Here is a 15,995-nt window from a genome sequence, read left to right as displayed (position 1 = left end):
TATGATTTTCTCCCTTGGTCAGAGGGGAGGGGAGGGGAGGGAGGGAGGGAGGGAGGGAGGGAGGAAAATAACCACAAAATTTCATTGGAAGTATGGCATGGGGTTGAAGATTTTATCCAATTATGTGAGATGGGACTTGATTGTCTATTTAAATTTAAGATGTCTTCTAGATATGTGTGAAGTATATCATATGGCTCGACACTTTATTATGCTTCAACAGAATGAGGGACGGGAAATTGCTGCTCATGAATTTTGTTCAGAAAGAGAACACTGCCCTTTCCAAGGCAGGTAAGTAAGTTACTATTATTTTGAAATTCATTCAATGATTGGAGAAAAGTTAAAGTTCAGGAATATTGATATGCTCCTTTTCCTAGGGTTATGCAATATTTATAGCATTGCCTATTTGCTGTTTTAGCAAATTCGTGCGCTGCATACTGTTCCTAATTTTCTACTCCCACTACAACGTTATGGTTTGGAATTTTTATTTTATTTACTTTTATCTTTTCATGGAAAAACTTGCTTGTGAAAAGGAATAATTAATAAGGGCAGCTGTAGTTATCCTATTGTAGTTATTCAAGATTGTTTCTACTTTACCATTTTCTTCAGGTAAGCCTTTTTGCCTCTTAACATCAGCTGAATTTTGGTGTTATATGGTTGTTTCTGTAAAATGGGAAAACTTGGTGAAGAATGAAGATATTCGGATATTATGGCCTATAAGTATTGAAGTCAATAAATGTGATCAGTACTCGGTTTTATATATAGAAGGCACTCATTCTTAGAGCATATTCCCCTTTAGTGATTTCACTTGGAGAGATTTTATTAAACAGATCCTTAGTTATGATGGTACAATTTGTTAGTAGATGGAAAACCATGTCGATGGTTTATCTGGTTTTTGTGGCCATAACCCTTTCACATGTAGTGTCTTATCCCATCGCCTCAGTGGTTGGTCGAGTGGCTCAAGACTTGGTTTGCAAGACAAGGTCACAGGTTCAACTCCTGAATCGCTCCTCAATCTCAGGAAACCTCGGTTAGTCCACAAAGAAGGAACTTAGGCTCGGTGTATCCCACTTGCATTGCGGTGGGGGTGGTAATCACAAGTTTGCCCAGTAGGCACCGGTGCGTGAGGAAAAGCTGCAGTCTTAAACTGAACCTTCTCATGCGGGTGATCTAGCTTGCCCTTTGTCTGACAAAATGTAGTATCTTATCGCAATTAAACATTTCTTTTACTAGTGAAATCCTATCATAATACCTTCATTTAAGACATGAACAATAGCTTGAGGCAAAAACTTATTGATGAAATAGAAAGTCACAGATACAATCTTGTCCTTCCCCGCTCTGCATTTCGTTTCTTTCTTGCTATACTATATTTTCTTAGGGAGATTGGGATGGGAATCCCTCCTATTTTGCTAGCATAAGGCGACTGTGAATCCTTAGAATTTGTAGTTTTTCGGCAAGAGCTACTTAAAGAGATACTTCATTCTCGGCCTTATGCTGCATATCCTTTCTAAACGTGTGTTTTTCTTTTTGTCCAGCCAGTCTGTTAGTTGGTCTTTGTGATAAGCTGCGGATATAAGAGCGATAATGTGAAGCTTTAGTATTATCTCGGTTACTATACTATTCCTTAATAAACTGGAATTGTCGCCTTTTATAAGTAATTTTCAAAATGAGAACTTTCACATTTTAACATCTATGATGTATAGGTTGAGTAGTTTCTGCTTCCTATTTAAATCTCTCTTTTTCCGTAAAAAGTAATTCAACGAGAGCTGTTAATCCAATAGTTGATCACTTAATCAGAATTAAGTAACTTATTAAAGATCGGTAATTTTTGAAAGAAGGAAAAAAAAAAAGGTGGGTAAGTCCAAGTAGTAGATAAGAAAAGTAAAATAAAAGTTTAAGGATGACAAATTAATGTCCATAAGTAAATCAAATTTGAGTTGGTATCTCATATTTTATCGTAATATTGAAAGAGAGTTGGTGAATGAAGTTAATTTAAGTTCTGGTTGAAAGAGCAAGTTAATTTAGGTTGGAAATATATGGGGTCGTTAATCAAGATAAATAAAAATTAACGAATCTAGAAAAGCTGATAATGAAAATACAATCAAATATTGATGAGTGATTTAAATGAGAGTTGATATCCTAAAATTAGTTGGTAATTTAATTTGACAAAAATTGATAAATCATTTTAATTTATGTTGTTAATTTCATATAAAAGTTACTAATTTCGAATCGTGTAAGTAAAAATAGGTAAAGTAGTACAAAATTGCTAATTTGCAGATTGTAAAAAGAGTATAAAAGTTTGTAGAAGTATTGGTGAGACACAGACAAGTTAAAGAATGAAAAAGTTAACGGTTTCCTTTTCTTTCTAACAATCTTTTTGACCCTTAGCAAATTAAATGAAAACTACCAACACGGAGAAGGATATCGATATATTTTACCAAAGCATGATAGAATTAAGTGAAATTTTCTAATGAGAGCATGAAGTATTATCAGTTTCTTAAATAATGATCCAAAGTGAATATTGTTTTAAATAATGACCTAAACTGCCCATATCAATCTCAAATAAAGGTTTAAAGTGGTCAAATCGTCTCAAATAAGGACTTTTGACCGGCTAATGATTATCTTGATCATCGAAGGAGTATTTTAGTCAAAAAATCATAATTATAATTATATATATAATTTTATTTTTCCTTTACTTTTTATTTTTTATTTTTTCCTCTTCCTTCCATCAAACATCGCTGCTCCTTGTCAATGGTTGACGAAGGTCGCTAACCTCAGGCGAGAGCTGCCCTAGGCAGGGCAAGGGCGAGGACGACCCTTGCCCAACACCGGCAAAGGCACTGAAGGCAATCCTTGACCGACATTGGCAAAGGTGGGCCCTACCTAAGTTTGGTAACCTTCGCCATGACCATTGGAGAGAAGAGGAAAAAGGAAAAATAAATGAAAAACAAAAACAAATAATATATGAGGAAATTTTATTTTAGTATGAAAAGGTAAAAGACAAAAATGCTCTTTGCGCAATAAAGTTAGGCTCTTTTTTAGATTGATATGATCATTTTAAACTCTTATTTGAGAAAACAAGGACACTTCGATTCCTTACTTGAAATCAAATTCACTTTGAGCTCTTATTTGAGAAAATGAGAAAATGATAGCACTCCAAACTCTTATTTAGAGCTTTCTCTAGAATTAATTTTGCTGAGTCCTCAGACTAGAAAATTGAGTGCACAGTACGTGCGACAAGGAGTAAGGCGCCTTTTTCTTGTTGAAACCCAAAGTAGGCATATATTTTACATAAATCATCACCGAAGTCTTCCGTTTAGAGTAGAAGAATTTTCTACAAATAAATTTTTGATATTTTCACGCATCGAAAAAAGGACTTTCCATATTCGTTAAGTTTTCTCGGAAACCTCGGAAACAAAATTGAGTTAACATTGACAATGTGAACAAATCATTACTTCATCATATATATTTTGCAATGAAGGGTTCGGAAAGAAACTAATTCCTGCATATTTCTCTTTCAATACATGGAACGCGAGAGATTAGGAAGATGAAGTTTAGATGAAAGAGCAGCTACCATGATGAACTCTCACGAATCACGACCACAAGGCCGACCGTGATGCCGCAGGACATTAGATACGCTTCGGGTATATGACAAGCTAATGAAGCTGCTGAACAATGGTCCAACTGAGAGTTCCGCCTGTTCCAATTCATTTAAATAAAACATAACCTGCAAAATCGAAAAGCACGTTTTCTGTGCATCTCAGAACCCGATTATGTTGACTGCATATTGCTTCATCTTAGCCCACTTCAAATCCCCCAGAAAGTTAATCAAAGAAGAGCCTCCATTGCTTCAAGGGCAGCAGCATCTACAGATCGAGAAGCAAACAATCAAGTTCCTTGGGTGAGAGTGGAGCGGGAACAATTCCAAACATTTTTACACCCCCTAGCTTGCAAGTTATACAGTGGTATGTACAGATACAGAGGATACAAATCCGCAAACACTGCATATGACAAAATCGTAGAACAAAATGTTGAACCTATCAGCATCTAATGCGGTGAACCTTTATGGACATGATTCATTCAGGATGGGACAGGTGAAGCTTTATGGACATGATTCTTTCAGGATAGGATGTGATTATACACCGTAAAGCAATATCAAAAGATAAAGAATACAGTCCGAGAAACTAAGCGACCTTGGTTCAATATGACCACTGCTGGATCAGCATCTGCAATAAGAGACTCATCCTTGAGATTCACATGTATTGGTCTTCGACTAGCTTCTTCAGTTCCTTTAACTTCTCAATGATTTTCGGGTTCATCAAATCCCTAGCTTCCTTGATAAGAGTACCTTCCCGACTGAAATGGTATGCATCTATCACTGTCCTTATCCACGTGTGAAGCTTCTCTGGAGTCCTGCAGATTGGAAATGAAACAATTATGACGCATCTAACGAAAAATAACTGGCCTTCAGTTTTTACAGTAAAAGAATCAGGGGCAGTTCTTCAATTAGTTGGAATATGCCACAGCAAAATGGCACCCAAGTTACAATGGTCCATCCCTCAATGATTTCTTTTTATAGTTTCCTCTCCTTTTCCTAGACATTTCTGTTGGTTTTACTCACTTAATCTCATTTCCCATTTAAACTCACAATGCCCATGCAATACATTTGACCAACATGCAGTTCATGGCTTGACCAATAGACAAGGAATACTTCCTGTACATACGTGTAGAGGCAGTCTATATCATTCCCTTCAAGTTCTTCTCCGGGGGTAAATGCGTCTTTCAAGGCAGAAGCTTTCTGCTCGGGATCCTCAATGGTGAGAAGGTACTTCAATATCCTTATCTCTTTTGGCATCAGCCTTTGAAGGTTGCCTCTTGCACTCACGTACAAATGATACAGTATATCCTTGACCTGGAATAAAGAAGAAACCACGACCAACTAAACAAGCATTTTCAAAAATTCCCCTGAACTCATCCCGAACTGTTGGATGAGACAGGATTTGGGGGCAGCATTTCATAGACTTGAAGTTGAGGGACTGCAGCTTTAATCCATAACAAGATATGGAAAAGTAAATTCAACTGCAGGACACCCATTTGTGTATTTAAAATCAGTGAAACAAAGCGGGAAAAAAGAAAGAAACTTTCCCTGGTTTTTACCCGAAAAAGAGTGGAATGCATCAACCTATCAAAATGTATAGTAAAAGAGCATTATGAACAACTAAATCAACTGCCATTAGCCTAGGACCATGAAGTGTTCACTAAAAAACTGCTATATTGATACTGACAGTCGAATTTAGTATCATTAATTACCATTAGGTTTTAGTAAAATAGATGAAAGAACTACAATAACTGAACTCATCATGGAATAGATCCTCTGGTTTCCCCTAGTTCCCATAATCAAGTTTCTTTTCCTCATCCCTTCCTCCTAGATGCCACTTTTGATACACAAGCGCATTCTCAATTAAGTGACAGTAGATAAAAAGTTAGATTAAGAACTGTTGTACCTCATCCTTCATCATGTTCGATTCCTTGGCTGCTGACCATGCTTTTGTAATCATCAACACCAATGCTGAATCGAGTTCATTTTTTGCTGCTAGATTGTCTATTTTTTTACAAGCAGCATCTAAAGAGGGAGAGTTGATAATATCTTGAAACTTCAACTCTGCTGTATTGAGTGCTTCAATGCTTTCAGTTGCAGTATCGTAAGCTTGTACTGCAGCCAAACACATGTTCCCAAGCTTCGCAACAGCTATCATACAGAAAGCAAAAGAGATCTTGTCAATGCTCAAAGTGGAACACAGGTCCACTTCAGGGCTTAAAATTGTGAGATTTCCATACGATTCAGTCACCATGAAGGTACTTTGTTTACATAGCACGGTGTACACCAATTACTAGATTTGCCATCAGCAGGTGCATCACAAAAACACATAGAACAACTTGGCATGCATAAATTTAGGGGTGCATTGTTGACAGTTAGCTGAAACTGACTGCCATTTCTTCATATTGGATACATTAAGCAATGGAGATTATAATCCACCACATTAATCAATCACGAGCAGGTTAAATAAAAAGTATTAAGTCTCACCATTTTGCTCAGATGGGTTGTCATAGTAGGATTCAGCTACAGTGTGAACATGTACGAAAAATTCTTTAGTAAAATCTTTCCGGCGTCTCGCAACAACCTCATTTATCTCTGATGGAGCAGTTCTTATCACTTCAAGAAGCTCATCATGTCTTTGCACGTCTTCATCTACCTGCAGAGAAAAGCCCAAGGGAATCCACCAAGTAGAGTCAGAAACAGTTAAGGGTCTGATTCAGTGACATTTACTTTTTACTTTTTACTTTGTTCAAACTTTACAGTCCACACACTTTGACTTTTCTTTCATTTTTAAGCACCTGAAATTTCACAATATACGATAGGGACATACAGATTGACATATAAGATTTTCATAATTTCTTAAAATTTGAGCAATTCTAAATTTTGGCAAGAAAGCAAGAAAATTGCCTTTTTACTTTCGAGAAGTCCAAACTAGCAAGTAGTGCCAAATTTTTTTAGGGAAAGGCGATAGTTTAAGAGATGGACCACAGCAAAGTAATCAAGACATGCAACATTCCATCAGTATGACATTTGAAGCTGCAATACAAAGGATACAAGGTGCAGGCTAACTTTCATTCCTTTAAAATCGTAAATCTAGTGAACATGTATAACCTTTTGAAATGAAAACTCTCATATCTAATGTAGTGTTCAGATAACGAATTGCAAAGGCCACCTCTTTGAGCTTCCGACCAAGCCGAAGCAGCTTATGTTTCATCCCTGGATTGTCTTCGTTGTCGGCTCGCTCTTGACAACGTCTGAAGAAATGAGGACGGATATCGCTCCATTCCTTACTAAAAGCTAATAATCTTCTCCAGTCAGTAGGAGTGGGCTTATCAACCAAGAAAACCTCTATCAGCTTGTCACATACACGAAGCATTTTATTGTCATCCAAGCTCAGATCACTACTATTATCCTTTTCATTTCCATCAGTGGCTGCGGGGTTATTGTCACTATCTTCAGATTCAGGCATGTCATGTAATGTTGATCTTTCCGGCACAACAGTTGTATCATCAGCCATAGCAGCAAGAAAGAAGTTCTGGCATCTGACAGGATCGGCCAGCATTTGGCTTCCTGAGAACTTTTCCAAAAGCTTTTAGTCAAAAATAGTAAATCATTCTTCCTTTTTCTCAATCTGCAACTGAATCTCTGTTGCAACTTCAAAAAGAGGACAATCACCACTAATCAACTGGAAAAATATATGTGACATCAAAAAACAGCAAGGCATCAAAGAGAAAGGAAACAGGGTGACTCAAGCTTTCTCCACATTATCAAGGAAATCAATCAAAGGGAAACAGCTGTTGATGGGAAAGTGGAACTTTCATCCGTTGTTTGTTGGCTGTAAGTGAAGACACGCATCAAAACAAATGAAGAGAATTAAAATGATTTTGTACTCAAACGGGAGCTTTGCGCTGCACTTTATACTTTGGGAATGTTACAGTTGTATTTCACTTCAATGCTCTCGCTTCAAGATACAAATATGAAAATAGTCATGAGGGAAGTACTTCCCTCCTACTACCATCCACTTCCCTACATCTAAAAAGCAGTATTCGCATTAAAAGTTGAGAATTTTAGGCATCTCAAACGGCGTGCAAGTGTCAAACTGGAAGGAGAAGTAGATAAACAAAGACAGCTAGTTCATAGGTAGACTGATAGCCACTCCAAATGATCGGTGCAGATATATCGAATTGAAGAAATCAAAAAACAAGAACTGCAAATGACAGAAACCATTCCAAGAATTAGCCAGTTCAATTCTCTACAGCGAAGTCCCATATTACAAAAAGTCAGAGCGTACTTCTATAGACCCCTGAATTGTTAACTAGAACTATCGCGACGCTTCCCGAGACTCAAAGCGTCACAAAACAACCAACAGAATCGCTAGCAATTCATATGCACCGGAGCCCAAAGTCTCATCGCAAAACAGGACAGCAACGCATCAATCACGACCAAGCCTGACATACGAAGCAGCAGGGCAAAGAGAAGAAGGAGCATACGAACGACTCGGTGGCGCCACGGGAAGAAGCGAGAGACGGTCCGCGACGCTGCCTGCTCACGCTCGCTCGAATCGGGCGGCGCGACTGGGGGAACGGGAACCCTGCGCGCGCGCGCGCTCCGGCGAGGGTCGAACCGCCCCGGACCGTGGAGAGGGAGCCGGAGGAATCCATGGTTCTGGACGGTTTCGAAGCGGAGAGGCGAGGGAGGGGAAGGAAGAGAGCGTGGTAGCCGGAGGTGGAGATGGAAGCCGCCATGGATTCGCTCTCGAAAAGGCTTCGACCTCCGAGAAGACGCTCCGCAGCTGAACCCGCAGTCGTTTGAATGGGATGGAAGCTGAGAAGGAGGGCTCGAAAAAGATGGCCCGGGGGGCCCAGAACCCGAACCGGCCTCATCGAATCGGCCCGCTCCTTTCGGTTTCGCCATTGGACCGCTTCGTTTTTCTTTCGGGCAGAGTTTCGGACACCGCATCGGACCCGGCCTGTCTAATCGATTTTTTGATAACTAGCTAAAATCGTTTAACCTCCAGTTCGGTTTTTTGATCCGGTCCATCGCACTCTAGTTTATTCAATTATTATGTTGCTATTCTCCGATTTATTCCTTTTTAGACTCCGTTTCGTGATGGAAAGACATGGCAACTTCCTAACAAAGAGGTTAAATTGATATATAAAATACGTTTTTTTTCACGAAAAATGAATAACTCAGAAAATATTTACTCATAAATGATCACTCGTATCACTAGTAAAAATAAATAAATAAACTAGATAGAAATTGTCATTGACAATGAAAACAATTTTCCATTACAAATGATGCAAACAGTCATTTTTAGAAAAGCATTTTTGAAATCGTTTTTGTTTCCACGAAATAAATGAATCATCAGTAAACCTTAATGCTTATATTATATATATATATATATATGTATGTGTATACAACTATATTCTAATTTTTTATGTTATTCTCTAAACACCGTTTCATGATGAAAAATCAGGGCAGTTCTTGGAAGTGCTTTTCCAAGAGTTTACATAAGAGAATTTCTGCTTCTCGCATGCGTTTCTATAAAAAGAAATTAAATCCTCACAAAAGAGGATAAATTGTAAATCTAAACATTAACGCCTATTTCATAATATCTTAAATTCGACTATTAATGGGAAACTCGCTCCAACTTTAAGGCTGATTTTCCTCTCCCAAACTAGGCATAAGATCTAAGTGTATGGCGTATAGAGGAAGAAAGAGCTGCATCAATGTTTTCTTAGGAAAAGCTCATGCAAAAAAACAAATTGGCATGGCGGGGGTTTCTTTATAGATGCTCAAGGAACCAATTCCCCGTCACGGTGCATTTAGCCATGTTCACCTGGTCGTTATTCCAATATAAGGTGTCGTACCCAATGACCACATGATTAATTAGGACCGGAGAGACCGGTTGCTCGAGAGACCATAGAAATGCCTGTGCATGGCAAGGTCAGTCTGCAAATCCGTATTCAAAAACTATTGTAAAGAGGACAGCAAAAAGGAGATCATGAGCAAACAATGCAATGGCAGCTTTGAACAGTTGATTGGAAAAACATCAAACAACAGTCTATCAGCAGATATAAAATGTCTGGAAAACCAACATAACCGCACGGAGCTTTACACTAAGACTTTGCAATCGTCCGATGAGAGTGTCATGGAGTTTTTTTAACTACCTAAAGCAAGAGGATGGGCTTCTGCTTCCCCCACGACAAAATTCGCTGGTCGAGTCAGAGTTCCTGAAAAGATACCTGCCAACAAGCAAATGGAGTCACAGAAACTTGAATGGAGTGGAGATGATCAATTATAACCTCACAATAATGACACAGAGAAATATACGACGCCTATCACGTGAAATTGTTAGCTCAACAGACATTTTACCACCCAAAATGAAGGGCGTATGCTCGAGGTCAAAAGCCTGTGTACTTTGAATTAATTTGATGCTATAAACATATTCAATTGCTTGTGTATGCTAGCTGTACCAATAAATGTGACGCCAGGCTGCAGGTTTCTTTTTTATTTCATTTTCCCCTTTTTGCCAGTACCAAGCTACAGAATAAGAAGTCAAATATGTCATGCTTGAGGTCTACGTGCATTTCAACAGAAAATCTTATCCATAGTGCAGTTCTGGTAGTTTCACTATGACATAGTTCACCGTGGGCTTTGTGCAAAATCACATCTAGGGTGTAAAGGCAAAGGACTAATCACCAATAAACAGAAAAAAGGTACTAGTTTATTTCCAGCATCTACCCTCTCTTAACTCATTAGTTGTGGTATATTACAGGTAGCCAAAGTAAACACTGCTGTCTAAAACGAAAATAGCTAGCAGCTCTAGCTAAACTTCCAGTCCATTTCCTATCTCCACTTATGATACTGGGAAAATTAACATAAGAACTCCAAATCTTTTAACAATTGGAGGAGGTACCTTATCAATCATTCAGTCACATAAATTTCTCTGTTGCTGAATGAAATAAGCAGGGTATATATATTGGAGAGAGCATACCTGTACAACTATATATCTGCAACCCATAGCCTGAACCTCACACTCAAAGAAGAAAGGTCCTAACGACTGAGGCTCTTTGACAAGGGTCACCGTGCCTTCAGGCAGGTCAAAGAAAGATCTGGTGGTATGCTCACATATCCAGCTTCACCAGGCCTTTTGGAGCCATCATCTGATGGGCTAACAACACCATCTAAATTGCTTTCAGCAGGCTTCATCGCATGAATAGTCTTACCAAATAGCTGGATGGAAGAAACACCACCAATCTTTGAAGTATTGCATTGCTGATTTCCAGAAATTTCTAAGCCAAAGGAATGCCAACTACTAGGGCTATCAGTTGATAAGGTTTCAGAGGCTGAACTGCCAATATTGAGATCAGTGCAGATAGGTTTTGGCTTTGGCACCACATTGTTGCCAAAGATATTACAGGTGTACATAGGGGGATTTTCATCCACATAGTTCACTAAACCAAATGCTCTAGACGCATCTTGCCTGGCTCCCTGCATGCCAATGGGAGTGTTATAGTTGAAAAATGATGAACTGTAGGGCACCATAGGATTAGTAAATCCAGCCATATCGAAAAAGTGACCGGATTCTCCTTCAGTTCCCAAAGCAGATCTGAGAGGAACTCTCAATTTCTTCACCGGAGGATACACCGAATCAAGGGGCGATCCAGGTCCGATGGATTCGACCTGCCAAGGGTTCACTGACCTCTTATCCTGCATAGCTTCAGGTTCATCCCATGTAACCTACAACAGAACAATCGGTAACTTAACAGATTCGTTTTCTGGATAGCACCTCCATATTTTGTTGAATAAGAATAACACTTGTGTCTAATGCTACTGTTTCTACCATGATGCTCATCAGCAATAGCAGGGGAACCACTACAGAGAGATCTATTAACCAATGATATTAATACTTTAACTATATGTCCACATACAAAATGACTGAAAACTTAAGAAACTGTATGCTTTAGGCACTAGACCACATCTATGTTCTAACATTGTTTTGGTAACAGAGTTTTCTGACCCCAAATTAATTTTAACTTTTATGTTTTTTTCTTTTTTTTGGTTAATATCTGCATGATTAAAGACAAACGAGAGACTGGAGGACATCAAGAGGCCAAACCAGATATGAAACTCAGTGACAAATAGTTTCAGTGGTCTGACTAGTTTCAAAAAAGATACAACAGTACCAGAAAACAGAAATATAACATTCATGCACTGAAAAAAGACAACTAACCACATACAATAGCTCATTCAAGGTAATGCCAGCAATTAAACTATCATACTACTTTAACAAAACATACCTATTTCAACATATTTAGTGGGGAAAAGAATCTACAGAACTGCTGTCATAATTTGGTTGCAGATGGTGATGCAGAATCAAGGATGCCCAAATTAAGTAGACTGTTAAGGTAAGAGCCACAGAAGAGTCTGGAGTCTAAAGAAGGCAAACTCATGACTACAAGAGACCAATTTCCAGAACCTTAAAGACTTAGCATTCCAATCTAAAACAGAACGCATCATGTTTTAATGCATTTCAATCTCAGAAAATTAACACATCATGTTTTAATGAGAAGTTCAGATATGTACATTAAATGCCTTACCAATTGTAAGGCAAATCATGGCACAAACTCAAAAGGAAGACGGGTCATGCGGGCAGATGGCCTGAAAGTACAGATTATCCGTACAAAATCACGGAAACAACAGTGATGACTCTACATACCTGAAGCATCCGCCATGGCGAACCCCGCCACAGTCCATTCTCGTTGACACCGACGGAGGAAATCACCCCGTGGTGCCACGTCATCCTGGAGCAGTCCTCGGCCTCTACAGCCATCTTGATTCTCATCCCGGCCGTCCAAAGCGACTTCAGCGCCTCCTCCACCCTCTCCGCCTTCACAACGAAGTCCGAGGACTCTGCCCTCGGGTAATAAACCACCTCGAACGGCAATCCCCGCGCCGCCGTCTCCACTGCATTCACCACCACCTCCATAGACACCCTCCCCCGGCCATTCCTCGAAAATCCATCCCTCAGACCACTCTCCTCCTCTACCTTCAGCCTTCCGCCGCCAATCTGCTCCCTCCACCTGGCGCAATCCACGCCGCTGTTCCTGACAGCCCTCCGTATCCCGACGAACATGTCGCCCTTCGAGTTCTTCATGAACACCACCGAATCGCCGGCCACGAGTTTCTTATTGTTGACGAACTTGCTCCACCCGGTGGTCAGCAAATGCCGCCGTGGCGTGCCCCTGTAGATGTGCCGGAAGTTCCACACGGCGCCGTGGACGTCCCTCACCGAGAGCAACTGCACCGGAGGATCCGCGTTGAAATCCAACGGAGGAAATATCGTATCTGCGCAGAACCTAGGGACCGAGAACCCTCCCCCGTTGTTCGCGTCCGACGGCGTCAGCGTCTTGGCGAAGGACACGATCTTCTCCTCCGGCTCATTGCCGGCGCGGGCCGGGCTCTCCGGCTGCAGAGGCGCGCCGGGGTGCACCACGGGCCGGAGGAGGAACTTGGCGATGACCTCGTCGGTGAGGGGATCCGCGAAGTAGTGAACAGCCCCGACGAGGCACGGCACGAAGGTCCGCGAGACGGCGAGCGGGGAGAGGATCGGCGCCGGAGCCGCCGCCGCCGCCGCCGGCGATTGTTCGAGGTGGCCCTGGGGGAAGTAGTAGACGCGGGAGTTGGCGGGGGGGATCTGGACGCACGCGCCGGCGCACGCGCGCCAGACGGCGGGGTCCACCGAGCGGAGCTCGCGCGCGGCGGCGCCGGCGGCGGCAGCAGGGGCGGCGGCGGCGGCGGCGGCAGCGGCGGAGGACGAGGAGGAGGAGGAGGAAGGCATTTAGGGTTTCGGCGGGGAGGAGGATTCGGGGACGAGGGTTTTGCTTTGACATGTAAGAGAGAGTTTCGAATTCGAAGCTCTCTCTCTCTCTCTACGAGCTCTCAATCGGACACTCTGCTCGGTTAGTGAGAGAAACAGAGAGAGAGAGAGAGAGACGTATGGGGGTCGGAGGACAGGGCGGAGCGAAGCGGGCGGCATATGTACCCTCCGATTCGCCCCGTAATTACACCATTTGCCACTGACAGCATAACTCCCCTTTCCCACATCTGAGTCAGGGAGCGGGAGAAGTGGGGAGGGCTACTTGCGGGATACGGCGCGTGTCGCCCAACTGCCTCCCCTCGATTTTCGCTCGCTTGAGCTAAATCTCCAACCCCTCCTTTATTTTCTTACTACTTTTTTCGTGTAAGCTTTCTAGTCCAATCATATTCGTTCGAGATCATGACATATCATCTCGATTGTAATTTTAAAAAATATTGTCCAAATTGCCAAAATATCGAGTGACTCAAATTTCTCTTGAGGAGATATTTTAGGTAATTTCCCTTTTATATTGATCATATAAGTCTATTCTATTGTGACTTTAACAATTTATGACATATTTGTTGTTTTTTTCTTTTTTTCAGGATTGATTGTGCAAGGAGAGAAACTTTACCTTTTATTTTATAAATTTTCATTACCTTCGTGATGAGTAATGATGTACCCAACAAATGATTGGAGCAAGCCAAGTCAATTTATTAGGGTTGTGTGTTCCTTATCGTCGAGGATCGATTATGTCCGGATTTCTAGCAATTAGAACGTCTAAAAATTTATGTAAATGAGGACATTGCCAACCGAGCAGTCACTTCGCAAGTCGCTCCAACACAATAGATCGCCTATGCAGTGAATGAGCATCCAATATAGATCAGATGTTCAGTGGATCTAAACGATTGTTAAGACCTAAAGAGCATGGATATAGCTAGACAGTTTTTTTAACAGAGCCATAAATAACTCATGCAGTATCTAACGCAAATGGATGTACAAAAGAATTAGAACTCAAACTCATTTAAATCCTCCCCTCCTTTTTCTACAACAAAAGTACGGAAGTGTCCAAAAAGTTCCAATTCAAAAGCAGGAGAATATTTATTCAAATCTCATCAACTGCATGTAAATCTTGACAGGATAGATTACGTTTTCGGAAACATTTATTTCGAATCGCCAAAATCACCCACATTTTCATTTCCCGAGGTAAATGCTACAAATTAAAATCTACTAATACAATTAACGAAATCAAAGAGGGGGAAACAAGAGGGCTTTCACAATGAAACATAAATACATACATATAAACATTTTAATTTCCTAATTAACCGTTGATTAATTACTAATGACAATTTTCCTTTTTTGTGGGGGAAACTGCACTGTGCGCACTGCGCCAAGCCAGTCACCTCCCCAAAAGGGCAAAACCATAACTGCCGGAGCGGGTAAAAAGTCAGATTTTTGACTGCCCACCTTCGGGGGAACACCCCCCGCCGAAATGACCCAACGCCCCTCGGGGGTCAGAGCGATCGGACGGTTACGGCAGGATCTCTCGCCAGCACCACGCGCGTGCGGCAGCGCCGAGCGTAACCCCCGATCACGCCCCCCCGCGATTTTCCTTTCTAGAATTTCGTTACCGATTTTCGGGAGTTCTTTTATTTGCGCAGATGATTCGTCCACGCAGCTGCTTCTCATCTCTTGCTTTTACCTATAATATAAATTATTCGTGAAGTTTAATCCAATACGTACGGTAATCTCGAATTTTTAATTTATTTAATACGATCATTAAATTTTATCTTAATAAGTAATATAATTCCTAAATTTTTAATATATGTAGGTGTTCGAAATTGTCCTTTCTAATATATAATTCTTAGACAAAATTGAATATTTATTAAAAGTTCATGAATTATGTTAAATAATTTAAAATTTTGGGGTGACTTGTGCCTTGGTTTAAAGTTCATAAATCATATTATGTATTGAGTTAAAATTCATGAACTATCCACGCAATGTTTTTTTCTTATAAAATCTTTCAAGTTTAAAATTTGATTTTTGACTGGTTCGAAGCACCTAAAATTCTTTCAGAGCACGCAAAATGATACCATTTAACCTACTATGCCATTACATTTTCTCGTGAAAGTCGGTAACATTGAGAAAAAATATTTTCCCTCAAGCAAGGAAATTCAAAATAGACCTTGACCCGTCTAACTCGAGAAAACCGGTTGAACCATATGAAAACGATCAAAATGCCCCCCTAGATCAGATCATTGGTGACTGTAGAGGAGCAACATCGGACAGTCGGTAGCCTCTGGAAGCCATGGACCGTCGAGGCTATCCGTGGAAAGCGTACACGTGTCGGTTGCCGTGCCTCGGAAGTGCTATAATGTTTTTTTTTTTTAATAATTTTCTCCTTTCCTTTCTCCTTTTTCCCGAAATAAGTGTCCGGAACAAAAGAAAAATTAGGGATAAGACGCGAGGACGAATTTGTGACGTGGAAAAAAAAAAAGGAGGTTCGTTTGTTAGAGCGAATTTCTAGAAGGAGGGGTGGGG

The 15,995-nt window shown here is 40.7% G+C and overlaps 2 protein-coding genes across 5 annotated transcripts; both read right to left on the bottom strand.

The window, feature by feature from the left end:
• Positions 1-3,437: 3,437 nt before the first annotated feature.
• Positions 3,438-8,524, bottom strand: LOC104450966 (uncharacterized protein At4g37920). 3 transcript variants are annotated; one of them, XR_005551709.1, is made up of 7 exons: positions 8,086-8,524; positions 6,768-7,165; positions 6,083-6,251; positions 5,502-5,746; positions 4,722-4,909; positions 4,191-4,410; positions 3,438-3,863 (listed from the first exon to the last, which is right to left on the bottom strand). XR_005551709.1 is itself a non-coding variant. In XM_018875837.2 (6 exons), the coding sequence occupies exons 1-6, from the start codon at positions 8,507-8,509 to the stop codon at positions 4,251-4,253; spliced, it is 1,584 nt and encodes a 527-aa protein (XP_018731382.2). In that variant the 5' UTR covers positions 8,510-8,524; the 3' UTR covers positions 3,900-4,250. The 3 variants fall into 3 exon arrangements, 1 of the variants encoding a protein (XP_018731382.2); XR_005551710.1 differs by having other exon boundaries at positions 6,768-7,172; positions 8,086-8,334; XM_018875837.2 differs by lacking the exon at positions 3,438-3,863 and having other exon boundaries at positions 3,900-4,410.
• A 1,075-nt stretch (positions 8,525-9,599) lies between these two features.
• LOC104452379 (auxin response factor 17) lies at positions 9,600-13,598 on the bottom strand. Of its 2 annotated transcripts, XR_005551708.1 has the most exons (3): positions 12,318-13,598; positions 10,593-11,338; positions 9,600-9,840 (listed from the first exon to the last, which is right to left on the bottom strand). XR_005551708.1 is itself a non-coding variant. In XM_010066842.3 (2 exons), the coding sequence occupies exons 1-2, from the start codon at positions 13,437-13,439 to the stop codon at positions 10,679-10,681; spliced, it is 1,782 nt and encodes a 593-aa protein (XP_010065144.3). In that variant the 5' UTR covers positions 13,440-13,598; the 3' UTR covers positions 9,600-10,678. The 2 variants fall into 2 exon arrangements, 1 of the variants encoding a protein (XP_010065144.3); XM_010066842.3 differs by having other exon boundaries at positions 9,600-11,338.
• Positions 13,599-15,995: the final 2,397 nt, after the last annotated feature.

This window comes from Eucalyptus grandis, chromosome 6, assembly GCF_016545825.1.
Source record: "Eucalyptus grandis isolate ANBG69807.140 chromosome 6, ASM1654582v1, whole genome shotgun sequence".
NCBI classification, from domain to species: domain Eukaryota; kingdom Viridiplantae; phylum Streptophyta; class Magnoliopsida; order Myrtales; family Myrtaceae; genus Eucalyptus; species Eucalyptus grandis.
This window is presented reverse-complemented; position numbering and strand designations above follow the sequence as displayed.